We start from the raw sequence: 16,848 nt of genomic DNA, 5'->3' as shown, positions 1-16,848 counted from the left end.
TAGCATTCATCATTGTACGTTTGTTATTTTTATCATAATTTAACTTTCTATTTTTATTATTGGTAATTATACTGTATGTATACACACACATACATTATATATATATATATATATATATATATATATATATATATATATATATATATATATATATATATTGTTGTTTTTGTTGTAATTTGTCACGCTATACCCAAACTAAATATAATTTTATTAATATTTGTGTTTTTAATCGTTTCTCACGCCTCATGATCATTTAGTGCCGACAGAAAGGTCATTAAAATATTGAAATGTATGAATTTTCGAGGACTTTTAATTTGAAGCGCCTGACTGCTAACCCGGAAGTGTCGTGTAGTTTGTTGTTCAGTTTCAGTAGTGTGTGGGGCAGCCTCTGGTTGCCAGCCGCCGTTAAAAACCAAGAAGAAGAAGAAGAAGAAGAAGAAGGGGCAGCCTCTGCCGATCATCTCCACTTCATCAAGTTCAAACCAAAAACTGTGTTATTGGGTTTTTGGTTTGAGTCGCAACCATGTCTCGGGGATCCATTGAAATCCCTCTGCGGGACACAGACGAGGTTTGGACTTGTTTTATATATAATTTGATTAACTTACAGCTCTGCAAATAGCTATCATTTGCTAGCATGCTATCATTCACGCGCTTTTGATAAGTTTATGTAAAATTAATAAACTGACAAAGGCGGATGACAGAAATACTCTCGTGAGCCTTAGGCTACTCAGTCATAAGCGAAAAACTCTTAACGTGTTCAAGTCATTTCTAATGAAGTTCATGTCTAAATGATATATATGTGAAATGCCATTAACTAAGAACCAAGCAAATTGTACAAACTAGAGTTTAACCAAACATGTCAGGGGTGTATAGTACATATTAACATATGTTTACATTTAGAGTTTTTTCACTCAGTTTGACTTTATGAATATGACAAGACAACGCGGGATTATAATCACAAATTATACCATATTAACAACAATCCTATCATATTGCAGTTAACTTTAAAATACACTTTAATTTAAATACTGTGTACCTTATGCTATTCCTAAAATAAATGAAAAAACTGAATCTATACTATATTTATTGTGTGATATTATTTGATGTATTTATTAGAGCTCTTCATCTCATTTTGAAGTCTCGTCCTCATTAATGATCATTAATTTGTTGTCTCTTCCTCAGGTTATTGAGCTTGACTTTGACCAGCTTCCAGAGGGAGATGAAGTTATCAGTATCCTCAAACAGGAACACACACAGCTGCACATATGGATTGCACTCGCTGTAAGTGACAAACTTGACATTATTAGGATTTCTGGCGTGCAAAAATCTCACGACTATTTCTTTTCAGTTGGAGTACTACAAGCAAGGCAAGACAGAAGATTTTGTCAAGTTGCTGGAGGCGGCGCGCATTGATGGAAACCTCGATTACAGAGACCACGAGAAGGACCAGATGACGTGTTTGGACACATTAGCAGCTTATTATGTCCAGCAGGCGCGGAAAGAGAAGAACAAGGATGCAAAGAAGGACCTCATCAACCAGTCCACTCTTCTGTACACCATGGCAGACAAGATCATCATGTATGATCAGGTACATGAAGGTTACAGTATTCATAGTGATTGTGTTTTGTTGTTAGCCTCATGATATTTCTCATTTCTGCAGAACCATCTGCTGGGAAGAGCATGCTTTTGTCTCCTGGAAGGAGATAAGATGGATCAGGCAGATGCTCAGTTTCAGTTTGTACTGAACCAGTCAACAAACAACATCCCTGCACTCCTGGGTAAGTATGGCACATGATCATTATAAACTTAAAAGTCTGATTTAAAGTTAACTTGAAATCACAATTCACTCTATTTTTCTTAATACAGCAGATTTTGTGTGGGTCGAAAGTCTTAAAAAGTCTTAAATGCTATAACAAAAGACTTAATTATCATTTGAAGAGGTCTTAAATTGCATTTTAAATTTGAGGGAGGAAAAACACAAATTTCAATATGGCCTGATTTGATCATTAAACTCCATATTATATCATATTAGTTGTTTTAATGAATTAAATGCGAGTGCTGCATGCTCAAATCAAAACATGTCATTCTTGTACATTCTACAGGATCAGGTTTCAGAGTAGATTGCAACTATTGCACGTTCATGCCAAGCGTTTGCTATTAATAGATGTTGTCTTGTTATGAATGATTGTTTATGTTTATGTCCTTCAATAGGAAAGGCGTGTATCTCATTCAACAAAAAGGATTACAGAGGAGCTCTAGCTTACTACAAAAAAGCACTTCGCACTAACCCTGGCTGTCCAGGTGAGTCTGCCAGATATGTTAAAAATACTATTGTTTTTTCCTTAAAACCTGACCACTTCCTGGATGGTTAATAGTAGATCAATTTATTCTAATCAAATCTGGACAAAATATACATTTAGTTCTTCAATACTATATTATAATATATACTTAGGGCCCTATGAAATGTATTTCTTCATAAAGTTCTGTCCTTTTTGAATTTTTCTGTATTCAATTTTAATGTTTTAAATGAATTTGAATAATCAAAATACATGTTAAATCAATAGAATTCAATTTGTTGAAATTTTGGTCACACTTCATTTCAATAGTCAATAGATTTATACTAACTTGTTAGAGTATTAGTAGAAAATTAGGTTAGGATTAGTAGAATAAGTTGAGATATACTTGCAAATTTTCTTATATTCAGGAGAACTTCTAAATTTGTGTTACCGAAATTTAATATTTTAATAATGAATGTGAAATGTTTTTTTTTTCTGAAATTTTGTGTTTTTATGGATTTATGATGTAATACAATTTATCATCAAACATACAAATCACACATTAACAATTTAATATTTTAAAATGGAAACAAATCATAACTGGGCAACTGCCGTTATTTTTTGGCACAACAGAAAAAATAAAAAATAAAAATATATATATATAATGAAAGAAATATTGATCAAATTTACTTTTGTTATTTCTTTGAGAAGTGCATTCTGCTGTACAACTGTAATATTTCTGTCAAGTTAAACCAAACTTTAATTATAACAGGTTTTCCTTAAGACCCTTTAGTTTCTGTGTCTACATGATATGACTATAGTTTTATCCAATTAAATGGTGAAATGCTTGTGAAGTGATTCTCAGAGCATCTCTGAAGATTAAGTTTATGTCCTCATATAGTAAGACGGCATACGCTGAAAAAAACATGAGTGTCACGCATACATGAGTAGAATTCATTTAGATTACCTCTACAGTCCTACTTTTGATATATTCGTCCAAAATTGGCTACATTCTGTGAAATTCCGCATTATGCTGTAAATTCCATTTTCATGCTGGATTCCACTGTATTCTGTGATTCTGTCTCCATTTTTTGCATCACAAAATCCTAGGGCCCTGTGTTTCAAACTGCTGGTTAGCAGTGACTGGTCAAGACTCACAGAGCTCATTTCTGTGTAAATTGTCTTATTGCAGCCGAGGTTAGACTAGGCATGGGCCATTGCTTTGTCAAGCTCAACAAACTGGAGAAAGCTCGCTTGGCGTTTGGCAGAGCCCTGGAGCTCAACTCCAAATGTGTGGGAGCTTTGGTGGGTTTGGCTGTGCTGGAGCTCAACAACAAAGAGGCCGACTCCATCAAGAACGGTGTGCAGCTGCTTTCCAGAGCCTACACCATTGACCCCAGCAACCCCATGGTGCTCAATCATCTCGCCAACCATTTCTTCTTCAAAAAGGTAAAGCTAGATCTCTCTTGTGATCTACAGTTTTGAAGTGGAGATCTTGTACTTTATATGTGCTTTGTGTTTTTCAGGACTACAGCAAAGTGCAGCATCTGGCTCTTCATGCTTTTCACAACACAGAGGTGGAGGCTATGCAAGCAGAGAGCTGCTATCAGTTAGCTCGTTCCTTCCACGTCCAGGTAAGAAAGAGGTGTCTTTCATTTGAAATGGTTCTCAATCCGTATATTTCATATTTAACTTGTTATTGCATATATAAGATAGATAATTAGCTGGGAATAATAGCATAATCAACAGTAAAGAGTGTTATTTTTGTATTTGTTTTCATATTTTAACTTGATTTATTTTTTACTGGCTTTTATTATTTTATTATTTAGTCATTTAGCAGACGCTTTTATCCAAAGCGACTTACTAATGCAGTGTGTAACACCAAAGCTGATAAACTTGCACATGTCTTTGCTTTTAGGAGGACTACGACCAGGCCTTCCAGTACTACTATCAGGCCACTCAGTTTGCGTCATCTACTTTTGTACTGCCCTTCTTTGGCCTGGGACAGATGTATGTATATCGTAGAGACAAGGAGAATGCTGCACAGTGCTTTGAAAAGGTCCTGAAGGCCTATCCCAACAATTATGAAACCATGAAAATCCTTGGATCACTTTACGCAACATTGGATGACCAGGAGAAGAGAGACATTGCTAAAGTATGACTTTTTATTATATATCAAAAACTGCATTACAAAAAGTTTTTCTCAGGGACTATAAGGCTCTGTTTTTTTTTTTACTCAGGAACATCTGAAAAAAGTCACAGTACAGTATTCCGATGATGTGGAAGCCTGGATTGAGCTCGCCCAGATTTTGGAACAAACAGACATTCAGGTAACAGCGTTATTCCTGCATATGCTTGTGTCTGGACTCATGCAACATATAACTTTCTAACATTGAATCACCCATCCTTCCTGCAGGGTGCTCTTTCTGCATATGGCACCGCCACTCGTATCCTCCAGGAGAAAGTCCAAGCTGATGTTCCTCCTGAGATCCTCAATAATTTGGGGGCTTTACACTTCAGATTGGGAAACCTTGGTGAGGCAAAGGTAAAGAGGGATTTTTAGCTCTGATTAAAGGGATAGTTCACCCAAAAATGAAAATTCTGTCATTATTTACCCTCGTGTCGTTCCAAACCTATAAGGCCTTCGGAAACAAATTCTGATATTTTTGCTCTCTGACCCTCCATAGACAGCAAGGGTCCTTACACGATCAAGGCTCAGAAATTTAGCCAGGAGATCGTTAAAATAATCCATGTGACATCAGTGGTTCAACTGTAATTTTACCTATGAGAAAACAAAAATAATGACTTTATTCAACAATTCGTCTCCTCCGTGTCACACTATAGCATCATTTTGGAGAGTATCACATACGTAAACAACATATGCAACGCATGTACGCGGATTTGTTGTTTACGTTGTTTATGCTTTGATCTGAACATAAACAACGAATCCGCGTACATATGTTGCATACGTTATTTTTGTTTTCTCATAGGTAAAATTGCAGTTGAACCACTGATCTCCTTGCTAAGTTTCTGAGCCTTGATCGTGTAAGGACACTTGCTGTCTATGGGAGGTTCAGAGAGCTCTTGGATTCAATCAAAAATATCTTAATTTGTGTTCTGAAGATGAACGAATATCTTACAGGTTTGGAAAGACATGAGGGTGAGTAATTAATGACAGAATTTTCGTTTTTGGGTGAACTATTCCTTTAAATTAATATTGCGGTAATCTGTTCATTACCACAGAAAACATCTCATTTTCTTTGTAGAAATACTTCCTGGCTTCTTTGGAGAGGGCAAAAGCTGAGGGCGAGCATGATGAGCACTACTACAACGCCATCTCCGTCACAACCTCCTATAACCTGGCCAGACTCTATGAAGCCATGTGCGAGTTCCACGAGGCTGAGAAACTCTACAAGAACGTCTTGAGAGAGCATCCCAACTATGTGGACTGTATGCATCATCGTAGTATTTATTTTTTGTAGCCTTTTTTCAGGAAACAGTCAATTCCCTTGATTTATTTGAATCTGCTGCAGGTTACTTGCGACTTGGAGCGATGGCGCGTGACAAGGGAAATTTCTATGAGGCTTCCGACTGGTTTAAAGAAGCCCTTCAGATCAATCAGGTAGATAGTTCTTATCTTTATACATTTGACCAACGTAGATTCTCAGTGTTCTGGTTCTATGTTAATTCAAATGGACAAAAAGTAAAACAAAAGACAGCAAAAAAAGCTAATTTGATATAAACCACAGCTTTACTGAGCAACGGCAAATGTTTCAGTCACACAGTGATCTTCAATGCCTAATTGCAAGGTGCAAGAGTCACCTTAAAACAAAGAAAGATCACATGGTTGGGCATGTCACATGGTTACCAAAAATCAATTGAATTAATTAACATTATCATGTTTCCTCTGAATTCTGTATGGTTCTAGTTTGTTGAGAGAAATAAACTAGTAGTATAATTCTCAGTTGATAAGATTTATTATCATTCACTAGCAGTGTTTTTTTTTTTTTTTTTTGAAAGTTCATAATTGCATTTTTTTTGTGTAATTGTGTGACGTACGCAACCATGTGATCTTTATTTTAAGGATACTCCTTGTACCTGGTGTTGTAATTACCCAGCAGGCACTGGACGTCTATATAATGTCAAGCTGACGTCGGACAGACGTTGCATTTTGGTTGAAAATGAAAATCGGGTTGATGTCAGTATTCGACGTCAATTTGATGTTTACTTAAGATTGGATTTTGGTTACACAACCTAAAAAGAACAAAATATCAACGTTAGCTGACGTCGGTATTGTACATCAATTTAAAATTGACATTAGACGTTGAATTCTGGTCACCCGATGTCCCAACCGAAATTTAACCAAATATCAACGTCTTGTTGTGACTGAAACATTTGCTGTTCCTCAGTAAAGCAGTAGGATTTTAGTATCGTTGTTTTATTAAGTTTTCTTAATTTTTCTGTATTTTCGTTTTTCATTTTAATTTATAAAATTTGTCATTTTATTGTTTTTAGTCCTGTTTATGTATGACTATATAGTTTTAAATTAATTATATTCAGTTTTAGTTATTTTAGTAAATCAAGTTAGACTAAAATGAGAAATGTTGCAAGCTGAGAGAAGTTTTTAAAAATATTTTATTTAAACAATTGTTTAATGGTTTTAGTTAACTATAAAGTTGCTGCAGTAAAGCTGTGCTGTGCACTTGCGTTTTTTTTATCCTATAATTAGTGGGCCTTTTTTGCAACTTTTGGCCTGTTTTGATTATTTTGGCTTATGCATCTAGACTTTCTGGAATTTTTTTTATTTTAATAAAATATTTTTTTTATAAGATCTGTATAAATAAAATTGTTTTGCAGGACCACCCTGATGCCTGGTCTCTGATTGGTAACCTTCACTTGGCGAAGCAAGAGTGGGGTCCTGGGCAGAAGAAGTTTGAACGCATCCTTAAGCAGCCGTCCACTCAGAACGACACTTACTCTATGCTGGCGCTGGGTAACGTGTGGCTTCAGACGCTGCATCAGCCCACTAGAGACCGAGAAAAGGTGCCTCGCGTCATTCAGCTGACAAACCGTCATGTGTTATCAGAATTAGTTGTCTAATTTATTTACATTTTTAATTTAATTTGTTTTGCAGGAAAAGCGCCACCAGGATCGAGCTTTGGCGATCTACAAACAAGTTCTGAGGAATGATGCCAAAAATCTATATGCTGCCAATGGCATAGGTGTTTTATCTGCTGTTTAATTGGTCTTGCATATCCTGACCTGTAGCTAGCAGTATAAACACATGTAATAGTGGTTAACGGTCAATTTCATCATAAGCATCTTTCTTCCATGTGACTCAGGGGCTGTGTTGGCACATAAGGGTTATTTCCGAGAGGCACGGGATGTTTTTGCTCAGGTCCGAGAGGCCACAGCAGAGATCAGTGATGTCTGGTTGAATCTCGCACACATCTATGTGGAACAGAAGCAGTACATCAGTGCTGTGCAGATGGTGAGAGAATAAACTGAAGGAATTGTCCCTGAAGAGGATGGTTTTGTTCTGGATCTGTACTCAAGTCCTGCTTTTCTGTCTCTTTAGTATGAAAACTGTTTGAAGAAATTCTACAAATATCAGAACACAGAGGTGCTGCTGTATCTGGCCCGAGCGCTCTTCAAATGTGGCAAGCTGCAGGAGTGCAAACAGACTCTTCTGAGGGTGGGCAAAACTTAATGTAACTTAGCAGTTTATTTCCTTTACTGCAGTGTTTTGGACTGCAAAAATTCAAAAATCATTTTAAATAAATAAAACACATTTTAAATCAAAATAAAACACTTTTTATAAATATTTTATTTGGCATGTGACCATGACAACATCAAGACTCTATTATAATTTTTACTAGTATTTATTTCATTTTCAGTTATCATTTTACTTTTTCTGAAGTTTTAAGTCATTTTGTAGTTTTCTCATTTAAATATCTCTGTATAGTTAAGCTGAATGAAAAAAACAAATGTTGCCTTAATTTTTCTTTATATATATTTTATTTCAGTTTATTTTATTTCAAGTTTTTTAAAATCAAAATAACAGGATTAATGCCCATATGTTTATTTTTATGATTGTTTACTATTATTATTATTGTATTAATTATGATTCGTTATTTAAAACAATATATTGGTAACACTTTACAATAAAGTCCTATTAGTTAATGTCAATTAAAGCATAGACTAACAATGAGCAGTACATTTATTATAGTATTTACTAATCTTTGCTAATGTTAGTTAAGAAAAATAGAACTGATGATTGTTCATGTTCATGCTCAGGTCCATTTAAATAATATTAACTAACAGATACAACTTTTGATTGTTATAATGTATTAGTAAATATTAAAATTAGGATTAATATATGCTTTAGAAGTATTTTGTATTGTTAGTTCATGTTTAACGAATATAGGTAACTTGCACTAACAAATGTAGCCTTATTGTAGAATGTTACCAAATGTGGCCCTGGACCACAAAACCAGTCATAAGGGTCCATTTTTTTGTTGTCCAAATGAAGTTCTTAATGCATATTACTAATCAAAAATGAAGTTTTGATATATTTACAGTAGGAAATTTACAAAATATCTTCATGGAACATGATCTTTACTTAATATCTTAATGATTTTTGCCATAAAAGAAAAATCTATAATTTTGACCCATACAATGTATTTTTGGCTATTGCTACAAATATACCCCAGCGACTTAAGACTGGTTTTGTGCTCCAGGGTCACAAATATTATTTGAGTCTATTTGCAGTCCTAATTATGCATGTTTCTGACATGTTTTTTCTGGTTCTTTAATTCCCAGGCCCGGCATGTGGCTCCCAGTGACACCGTGCTGTTGTTTAATGTGGCGCTGGTGCTGCAGAGGTTGGCCACGCTGGTGCTGAAGGACGAGAAGAGTAATCTGAAGGCTGTATTGAGTGCGGTGAAAGAGCTGGAGTTGGCTCACAGGTACGTGAACTCCAGGACCTCCAGCCTATGACACACAGCCTGAGGCTCTCATATGCCTTTCATAACTTTGTTATTGTTCTCACAGGTACTTCAGCTACCTCAGTAAGGCTGGAGACAAAATGAGATTCGACCTAGCGCTGGCCGCAAGCGAAGCCAGGTAGGTTTGTTTTCCGGATATGGGATATTTGTTCTGAAATTGAAGTTAACTGTTACAGCATGCCCCAGTCAGATGTGATCTGATACCTCCCATGAAAATGCAGGGTGTCATGAGAAAATCACAGCAAATCTAAAAATATTTCATGCTTAATATTCAGTTATGTGTATTTTATCTATATATGTTTATCTCAGTTGTGTTGTAATGAATCTAAAATATATGAAAGTCTAATGTTTATCAGTACATTACAGAAAATAATGAACTTTATCACAATATGCTAATTTTTTGAAAAGGACCTGTATATGATGTTTACATTTTAACTTTTTTAATAATTGTATTTATTCAATAAAACAGTTTTTTTATATATATATATATATGAATGAACACATTTCAGTAAATTTTTCTTGTTTTTTTTGGAAGGCTATTGAATGACATGTTAAGAATGCATCTTTTAAAATGTATGTTCTCTTTCAGGCAGTGCTCTGATTTGCTAAGCCAGGCTCAATACCATGTGGCCCGAGCTCGTAAACAAGATGAGGAGGAGAAGGAGCACCGTGCCAAACAGGAGCAGGAGAGAGACCTGCTGCGGCAGCAGATGCAGAAAGAACAGGAGGAGAAGAAGAACAAAGTGGTCGAGGAGCAGAAGAAGCTGCTGGAGCAAAGAGCCCAATATGTGGAGAAGACCAAGAACCTGCTCAACTTCTCAGAGACGATGAAAGCAGCAGCAAAGGAGAAGAAGAAAGCAAGCAGTGGGCGGGTCAGTCGAAATGCTTCTACGCTTTTTATTTTTTGGTTTTGCCACAAACCCTTTTTTTTTTAAATGTAATAAAACGTTCATGTACTTTTTTTACTTAGCGCAAGAAAGGAGGTGACTTTGATGACTTTGTGAACGATGACTCTGATGAGGACCTGCCGATCAAAAGGAAGAAGAAGAAGAAATCTGGGAGTGGCAGTGAAGTTGAGGATGCCGGGGAGGATGGAGAGAAGAAATCCCGTAAAAAGAGGAGGAGGTAATAACACATCCACTCAATTCATGGATGAGTTCAAGTTCATCTAATATTTTGTATATTTTTATTTTGTAAGATTTTTTTTTTTGGAGTTTTAGGTAACGTCTCCAATAGTCTACAGTTCAGGGGATCATGATGCAATTACATATATGTAAATCATAAATTAAGATATAAATGATTACATTTTATTCCATGGTCTGTCTGAATACTGGATTCTGATTGGCTGGCAGGTATGCAGTATAACGTTTAATGCACAGGTAGTTCCAAGTCAGTTTAATCACCGTTCCATATTAATGCGCTGCTTTAATTGATGCACACAAGAAGCCAGCACGCATCACTCGGACACACACACACGGAGAGAGAGGTTGGAGATCACAGATTGTGCTGCACACACACAAACTTGTTGTCAACGCTTCCCCACGATTTTTATTACTAAAATAAAGGATAGATACTAGATCGCGACATTATATTCACCAGCAACGAGGTGATCAAATCGCTGTTTTTGAAGTAACGTTAATTTGTGCAGACGCAATTAATTGAAATGCATGCTATAATTAATTCAAATAAATGTGGTCTTACCACACTATTTCATCTCTGTGTCTGATTTGAAGCAGGCAGAATGCTAGCGCTAACGAGAATAACTGACGAAAATAACAATTTTTACCCATTCGTCAAATATTGCTCTGCAAAGAGCAATACAAGATTTAACTGGCAAATGACCTTGACCATGGAATAAGTGGGATAATCAACATTCAACATAATCATTCATAATCAACGGCTAGCTGTGCATTAAAGGATTATAATGCACTCTGCTTCGCGTCGTGCAGTTATTTGCCTCCACGTTGTGCATTAAAATCCTTTAAAGCACGGCAAGCCATTGATTATCCCTTACATAATATATAGATATTACTTAATATGTAAAAATTATGATTATTTATAATTATAATATCATTTTTACAATGGAATATTGGCACAATTGTTTTATAAAAGTTGCAAAATGTGAGCTAATGTTGTACTTGTATTTTTGCTTATTTTCTCTTAGTTTTTTTGCATCTAATTAAATAATTATTTATAACTAAATTTACATAATTCATGTCAATTATACATTATAAATTGGTATAGCCTTTTTTTTTTTTTTTTTTTTTTTTTTCTGAACACCTGATTGTAGTTTATTCTGGGTCAGGTTGAGTTTTAGTGTGTTTCTCGTTGTTTCCTCAGACCTGGTTCTGATGATGAGGAAGGAGGCTCAAGGTCTAAAAAGCAGCGCAAGCCCAGAGAGCGCAAGAGAATCGAGAAGGTACCGATACTCTGAGCACTTAATATTAAAGTTTGACCTATATGTTGAGATTTAGTTCTAATTGCATTTCTCTCTTTTTAAACCCAAGCCGGAGCGCATGCCGCCATCTCTTAAAGGGAAGATCAAGTCCAAGGCAATCATTTCATCATCTGATTCCTCCTCCGATGAGGATGGCCTGAAAATAGCAGAAGACAGGTGAGAGACGTCACTTGAGTTTGCTTGAACTGCCAGCATGAGCTGAAATTTCACAATATCTATTTTGTCAATGCGTATTATTGAGCTCATTGTGAACAATTCATCCATGCACGTTTCATTTAAAAAATAAAAATACCTCGTAATCTTTAAACAAAATATAACTGGATTCTTTCTGGTGATTGTAGGATTTAAAAAAAAGAAAATAATTTTTACACTTTTTCTGTAAACATTTATATGGACACCCTAGCACTCTCTTGTGCCCCCAGGACCCCAGTTTAAAAAATCTTGATGCTGTAAAAAAATACTAAAATATTACTTTTAAAATTTCTGTTCATTTACATGACTTTTTTCCCTATTTATTATAGTACTGTAATAGTACTATTATAATATATAATTTTTAATTTTTTGTTGTTTCATTCATGTATTCATTTATTTTAATGGAATAATTATTTATAATTTTAGTTATTTTTTTTATCTGTTTACCTAAAGTTTATTTATTAATTTTAATTTATTTATTTTATATTTATTTTGTTTGTTTTAAAAAAAATATATATATTTTTTTTTACCCTTTTTCTGTAAACAGAAGCAATCCCTTGCACCCCTCTGTTTGAAATCCCCTTATTTAGACCACTTAAAACCTTTCCTTACAAGCTATTCTACAACTTATTCTGCTTTTTCATCTGTTTTTGAGTGAAACACATCTCAAAATCTAATCAACAACCGATGCATAAAACCAAGTCCCCGTCCTATGTTGCTGTTTTTTTTACCATTATCTGTTGGACTCGGATGCTCGTCACAATTCTGAGAACATCATCTCTTGCTAATTCTGTTTCATTAAGAATTTAGTTATTCCTTAAATGGACTGTTTTATGTCTAGAAACCCTAAGGACAGCGGCTCTGGTTCAGATGACGACGTCGGCCACAGGAAACGCATCGCTTCTGACAGCGATTCCAACGAGGAGCGTAACCAGTCGGGCAGTGAGGCCGGCAGCCCCCAGCGCTCTGGAAACTCAGACGAGGATGAGTCTGGCAGCGAACGCCCGATGAAACGGAGGAGACCACAGCAACAGTCCGACTCTGAGCAGTCAGACAACGAGAGCAAGAAGAGCCGCTCCGAAGGGTCTGACGATGAATCTCGGGCCGGATCTCCGGCTGCCGCTTCAGATCGAGGCTCAGAGAACGAGGGCTCTCCGCAGAGGTCCGATAACGACTCTGAGCCGGAGAGGTCCAACAATGAAGCCTCCAACAGAGGATCTGATGACGACAGTGACTGAGTTTGAGGAAAAAGAAAAGCCTTTGTTCTTGTAATGTTCAAATCATAGTACGTAGTTATGTGTTTTCCCGGATAATGTTTCTCAGATTTTACACAATGTTTTTTGTTTTATTTTTCAGAAATGAGAACGTGTTTTCTGTTCAATCTTTTGTGTAAGAAATGTTCAAAACCCCTTTAGCAGGTGCTTTTTGTTGAGCATTACAGCATATACTGTGCTCTATAGGGACGAGGGATGAATCACAAGCTGTCATTCAGAGTTGGTGTACAATATGAAATACCTTTTGAATAAAAAGTATTTTGAAACATTTTTCTAGTTTGTACTGAATCCTGGTTAATGATGGGTTTTTATATGCACACACCCACTGGCCAGTTTATTAGCTACACCTTGCTAGTACCAAGTTGGACCCACTGTTGCCTTCTGAACTCTTTGTGGCGTAGGTTCAGTAAGGTGCTGGAAATGTTCCTCTGAGATTTTGGTCCATATTTGCAGGACAGAATCACACAGTTGCTGCAGATTTGTCAGCATCACATCCATGATGTCAATCTCCTATTCCATCAAATTACAAAGATGCTGGACTACTGGATGGCGATCTGGTGACTCTGGAGGCCATTTGAGTTTAGTTAACTCCTGAAACCAGTTTGAGATGATTTGAGCTCTGTGACATGGCGCATTATCCTGCTGGAAGTAACATCACAAGATACTGTGGTCATGATGGACATGGTCAGCAACAATACTCCGGAAGGTTGTGGTGTCTAAACGATATTCAATTGGTACTAAGGGGACCAAAGTGCACCAAGAAAATATCCGCCACACCACCCGCAGCCTGAACCATTGATACAAGGCAGGTTCCATGCTTTCATGTTGTTTACACCACATTCTGACCCTACCATCCAAATGTTGCAGCAGAAATCAGCATACACTTCAGACCAGGCAAGCTTTTTCCAATCTTCTGTTGTCTAATTTTGGTGAGCTGTGTGAATTATAGCCTCAGTTTCCTGTTCTTAGCTGACAGCAGTGGCATCAAGTGTAGCCCATCTGCTTCAAGGTTCAATGTCATGCATTTCTGCTTAAAGGTGAAGACCTAATTCTGTGTATATTTTGCAAGACCCCCGTTCCGTTAAACATGCACTGCTCAAAAAATTAGCTGGGTAGTAATTGATTACATGTAATCTGGATTACGTAATCCGATTCCAAAAATGAAATACTTGTAATTAGATTAAATTACATTTTAAACTACTTGTAATCAGAATACAGTTACTTTTTGATTACATGATTAGGTATTATTCATACAATAGCAATAAAATATTAATAATTTGATTTTCCTTTTTCTCCTTGTTCCATTCTTTTTCATCTTTTAAATGTTCCTTTCTAAAATAGCCTACCGCTTATATACATTGACAAAATCTTCCATCTTCCAGTGGACATTCACACATCATGTGGCTATACAGCTTTTGACCACTGGATTTACTGATGAACACATTAATGTTTATCTGAATTAGTAGGTTATGTGTATTTCTATGTCATTGGGAGGCTTTTGTCTTTCAAACACTTTAAAATTCACAAATTCATTTTATTTCTTAGTTACAAGTAATGCAGCCATTCCCAAACTTTTTTTGTCATCTAAACCTCTTTCACTTTATCTGTTTACTTGAAGTATCCCTGAGATTTTAAAATAAATTTTAATTATTAAGAATTACATTTGCATGTTCACGGTTCTCTGACATTGGTTAATGGTTACATGACATGCAGGTAAACAAATAAAATATTTCAGTGAGTGTTTGATTTTGATGTTATTTTTAAGTGATTTATTTTAATTTTATATTTACATTATTTATTAGCTTTTCATTAAACTCAAACACTGCTTTTCCTGTATGAAGCCAAGTTTCTGAAACCTTGATGTAATGTAATGTTTATTACACTTCACGTTAATTACAATGAATAGAATATATTTTGTTACTCTGTACTTTTGTATTAATATGGTAAAAGATTATTAAATCAATGTGATAAATGAGTTAGGTAAAAAGTAATCAAAAGTAGTCTGATTATATTACCTAAAAGTGTAATGTAATGGATTACATTACTAACTACAATTTTTGTCATGTAATTTGGAATCGGTAACAGATTACAATTTGTAAGTAATATACCAAGCTCTGAACTTCAGGGATATCAGTCTGTCTGGTTAGGAAGCATGAGTGATTGTGAATCAGTTTTACCTGCTTTGGTGCAAACGAAAGTGACAACAGGAGAGGCAACAGCAATGCTACCCCCCAAAAAGTGAATGGTTTTGCAGGTGGTGTCCACAGACAATTGCTCTCTCCTTATTCTGACTGATTTGTCATTCTCACTGTCTGTAGCATGAGGCAGTACCTGCAACCCAATCAGTTTGCACAGTTAATCCAGCTGCTCCAGGATGGCACATCCATACGTGCTGTCTCAAGGAGGTTTGGTGTGTCTCCCAGCACAGTCTGGACAGCTGGACACGACCATAGGGCAACAACTCAGCAGTGGGACCGATATCTGCTCCTCTGTGCAAGGAGGAACAGGAGGAGCACTGCCAGAGCCCTACAGAATGACCTCCAGCAGTGTGCATGTTTCGGACCGAGTAGTAAGAATCAGAGCCCATGAGGGTGGCAAAAAGGCCCGATGTCCTGTAGTGGGACCTGTGTTCACAGCCCAGGATCATGCAGCTGGATTGGCATTCACCAGTGAACACCAGAATTGGCAGGTGTTCTCTGCGCAGTGAGCACACGTGACAGTCTGGAGATGCCTTTGGGACTATTAAGCGGCCTGAAACATCATCCAGCATTACTGGTTTGGCAGTGGGTCAGTGATGGTCTGGGGTGGAATATCCTTGGAGGGTCGCACAGACCTCCACGTGTTAGTCAACTGTGCCCTATACTGGTGTTAGGTACCGGGATGAAATCCTCAGAGCCATTGTCAGACCTTACGCTGGTGCAGTGGGCCGTGGGTTCCTCGTGGTGCAAGACAATGCCCTGCCTCGTGGCCAGAGTGCATAGGCAATCAATTTCTAGATGACGAAGTCATTGATGCCTTCACATTCCCCAGGCCTCAATCCAACTGAGAACCTCTGGGACTTGTATCAGAGCACAGAGATGCAAACAGGTAAGGGGGAAAAAGGTGAGAACATTGCGTGGATCGGGGGCATGCTCCACATGGAATTTCTTTTATATAGATATTTGCTTTACATGCTCATTTGTAGTTACTTTCAAGTTATTAAAAAAATTGGTACGGCCTCGTATGTCCAAAACTGCAATTTTTCACAAAAAAAGAACTGATCTCAAGACTGATTTTTTTTGGTCAAAATCCCATATTATCAAAGATGAAGTGCTATGGGCAGGATATTTAAGACAATAATGAATGGCTGATTAGATGGCAATGCTGACCTAAAAAATGTTTGCCCTCTCTCTCTTCATCATTCCCACATCTCATACCTCAAATACATAAAATATTACACATTGTAGACATAGTTTTTGAAGTAAAGATTAAAGAAAATACTACACAAAACTTGCATAAATTTTAGCCACCATGTTAAGACTTTCTTAAGAACTAGTTTGACCAACTAGCAGTTGCAAAGAGGTAATCAGTCTTAATTTTCCAATTCAAAGAAGACCTACCTTTTCATAACTGAATTTAAAAAAGTGTCTCAGCCAGCCCCT

The 16,848-nt window shown here is 36.5% G+C and overlaps 1 protein-coding gene across 1 annotated transcript; it reads left to right on the top strand.

Moving 5' to 3' along the window:
* The first annotated feature begins 340 nt into the window (after positions 1-340).
* On the top strand, positions 341-13,478 carry ctr9 (CTR9 homolog, Paf1/RNA polymerase II complex component). The gene is made up of 23 exons (XM_079424000.1): positions 341-568; positions 1,183-1,281; positions 1,349-1,588; positions 1,661-1,778; positions 2,212-2,301; positions 3,469-3,725; positions 3,803-3,910; positions 4,195-4,431; positions 4,517-4,606; positions 4,693-4,821; positions 5,543-5,726; positions 5,810-5,898; positions 7,134-7,319; positions 7,411-7,498; positions 7,619-7,767; positions 7,855-7,971; positions 9,099-9,244; positions 9,330-9,401; positions 9,873-10,155; positions 10,254-10,408; positions 11,624-11,702; positions 11,791-11,897; positions 12,775-13,478. Exons 1-23 carry the CDS (start codon positions 524-526, stop codon positions 13,169-13,171), a joined length of 3,465 nt encoding a protein of 1,154 aa, XP_079280126.1. The 5' UTR covers positions 341-523; the 3' UTR covers positions 13,172-13,478.
* Positions 13,479-16,848: the final 3,370 nt, after the last annotated feature.

This window comes from Barbus barbus (genome assembly GCF_936440315.1).
Source record: "Barbus barbus genome assembly, chromosome: 1".
In the NCBI taxonomy this organism is placed as follows: domain Eukaryota; kingdom Metazoa; phylum Chordata; class Actinopteri; order Cypriniformes; family Cyprinidae; genus Barbus; species Barbus barbus.
Note: the sequence above shows the minus strand (reverse complement) of the source record. Positions and strands in the feature narration are given on the sequence as shown.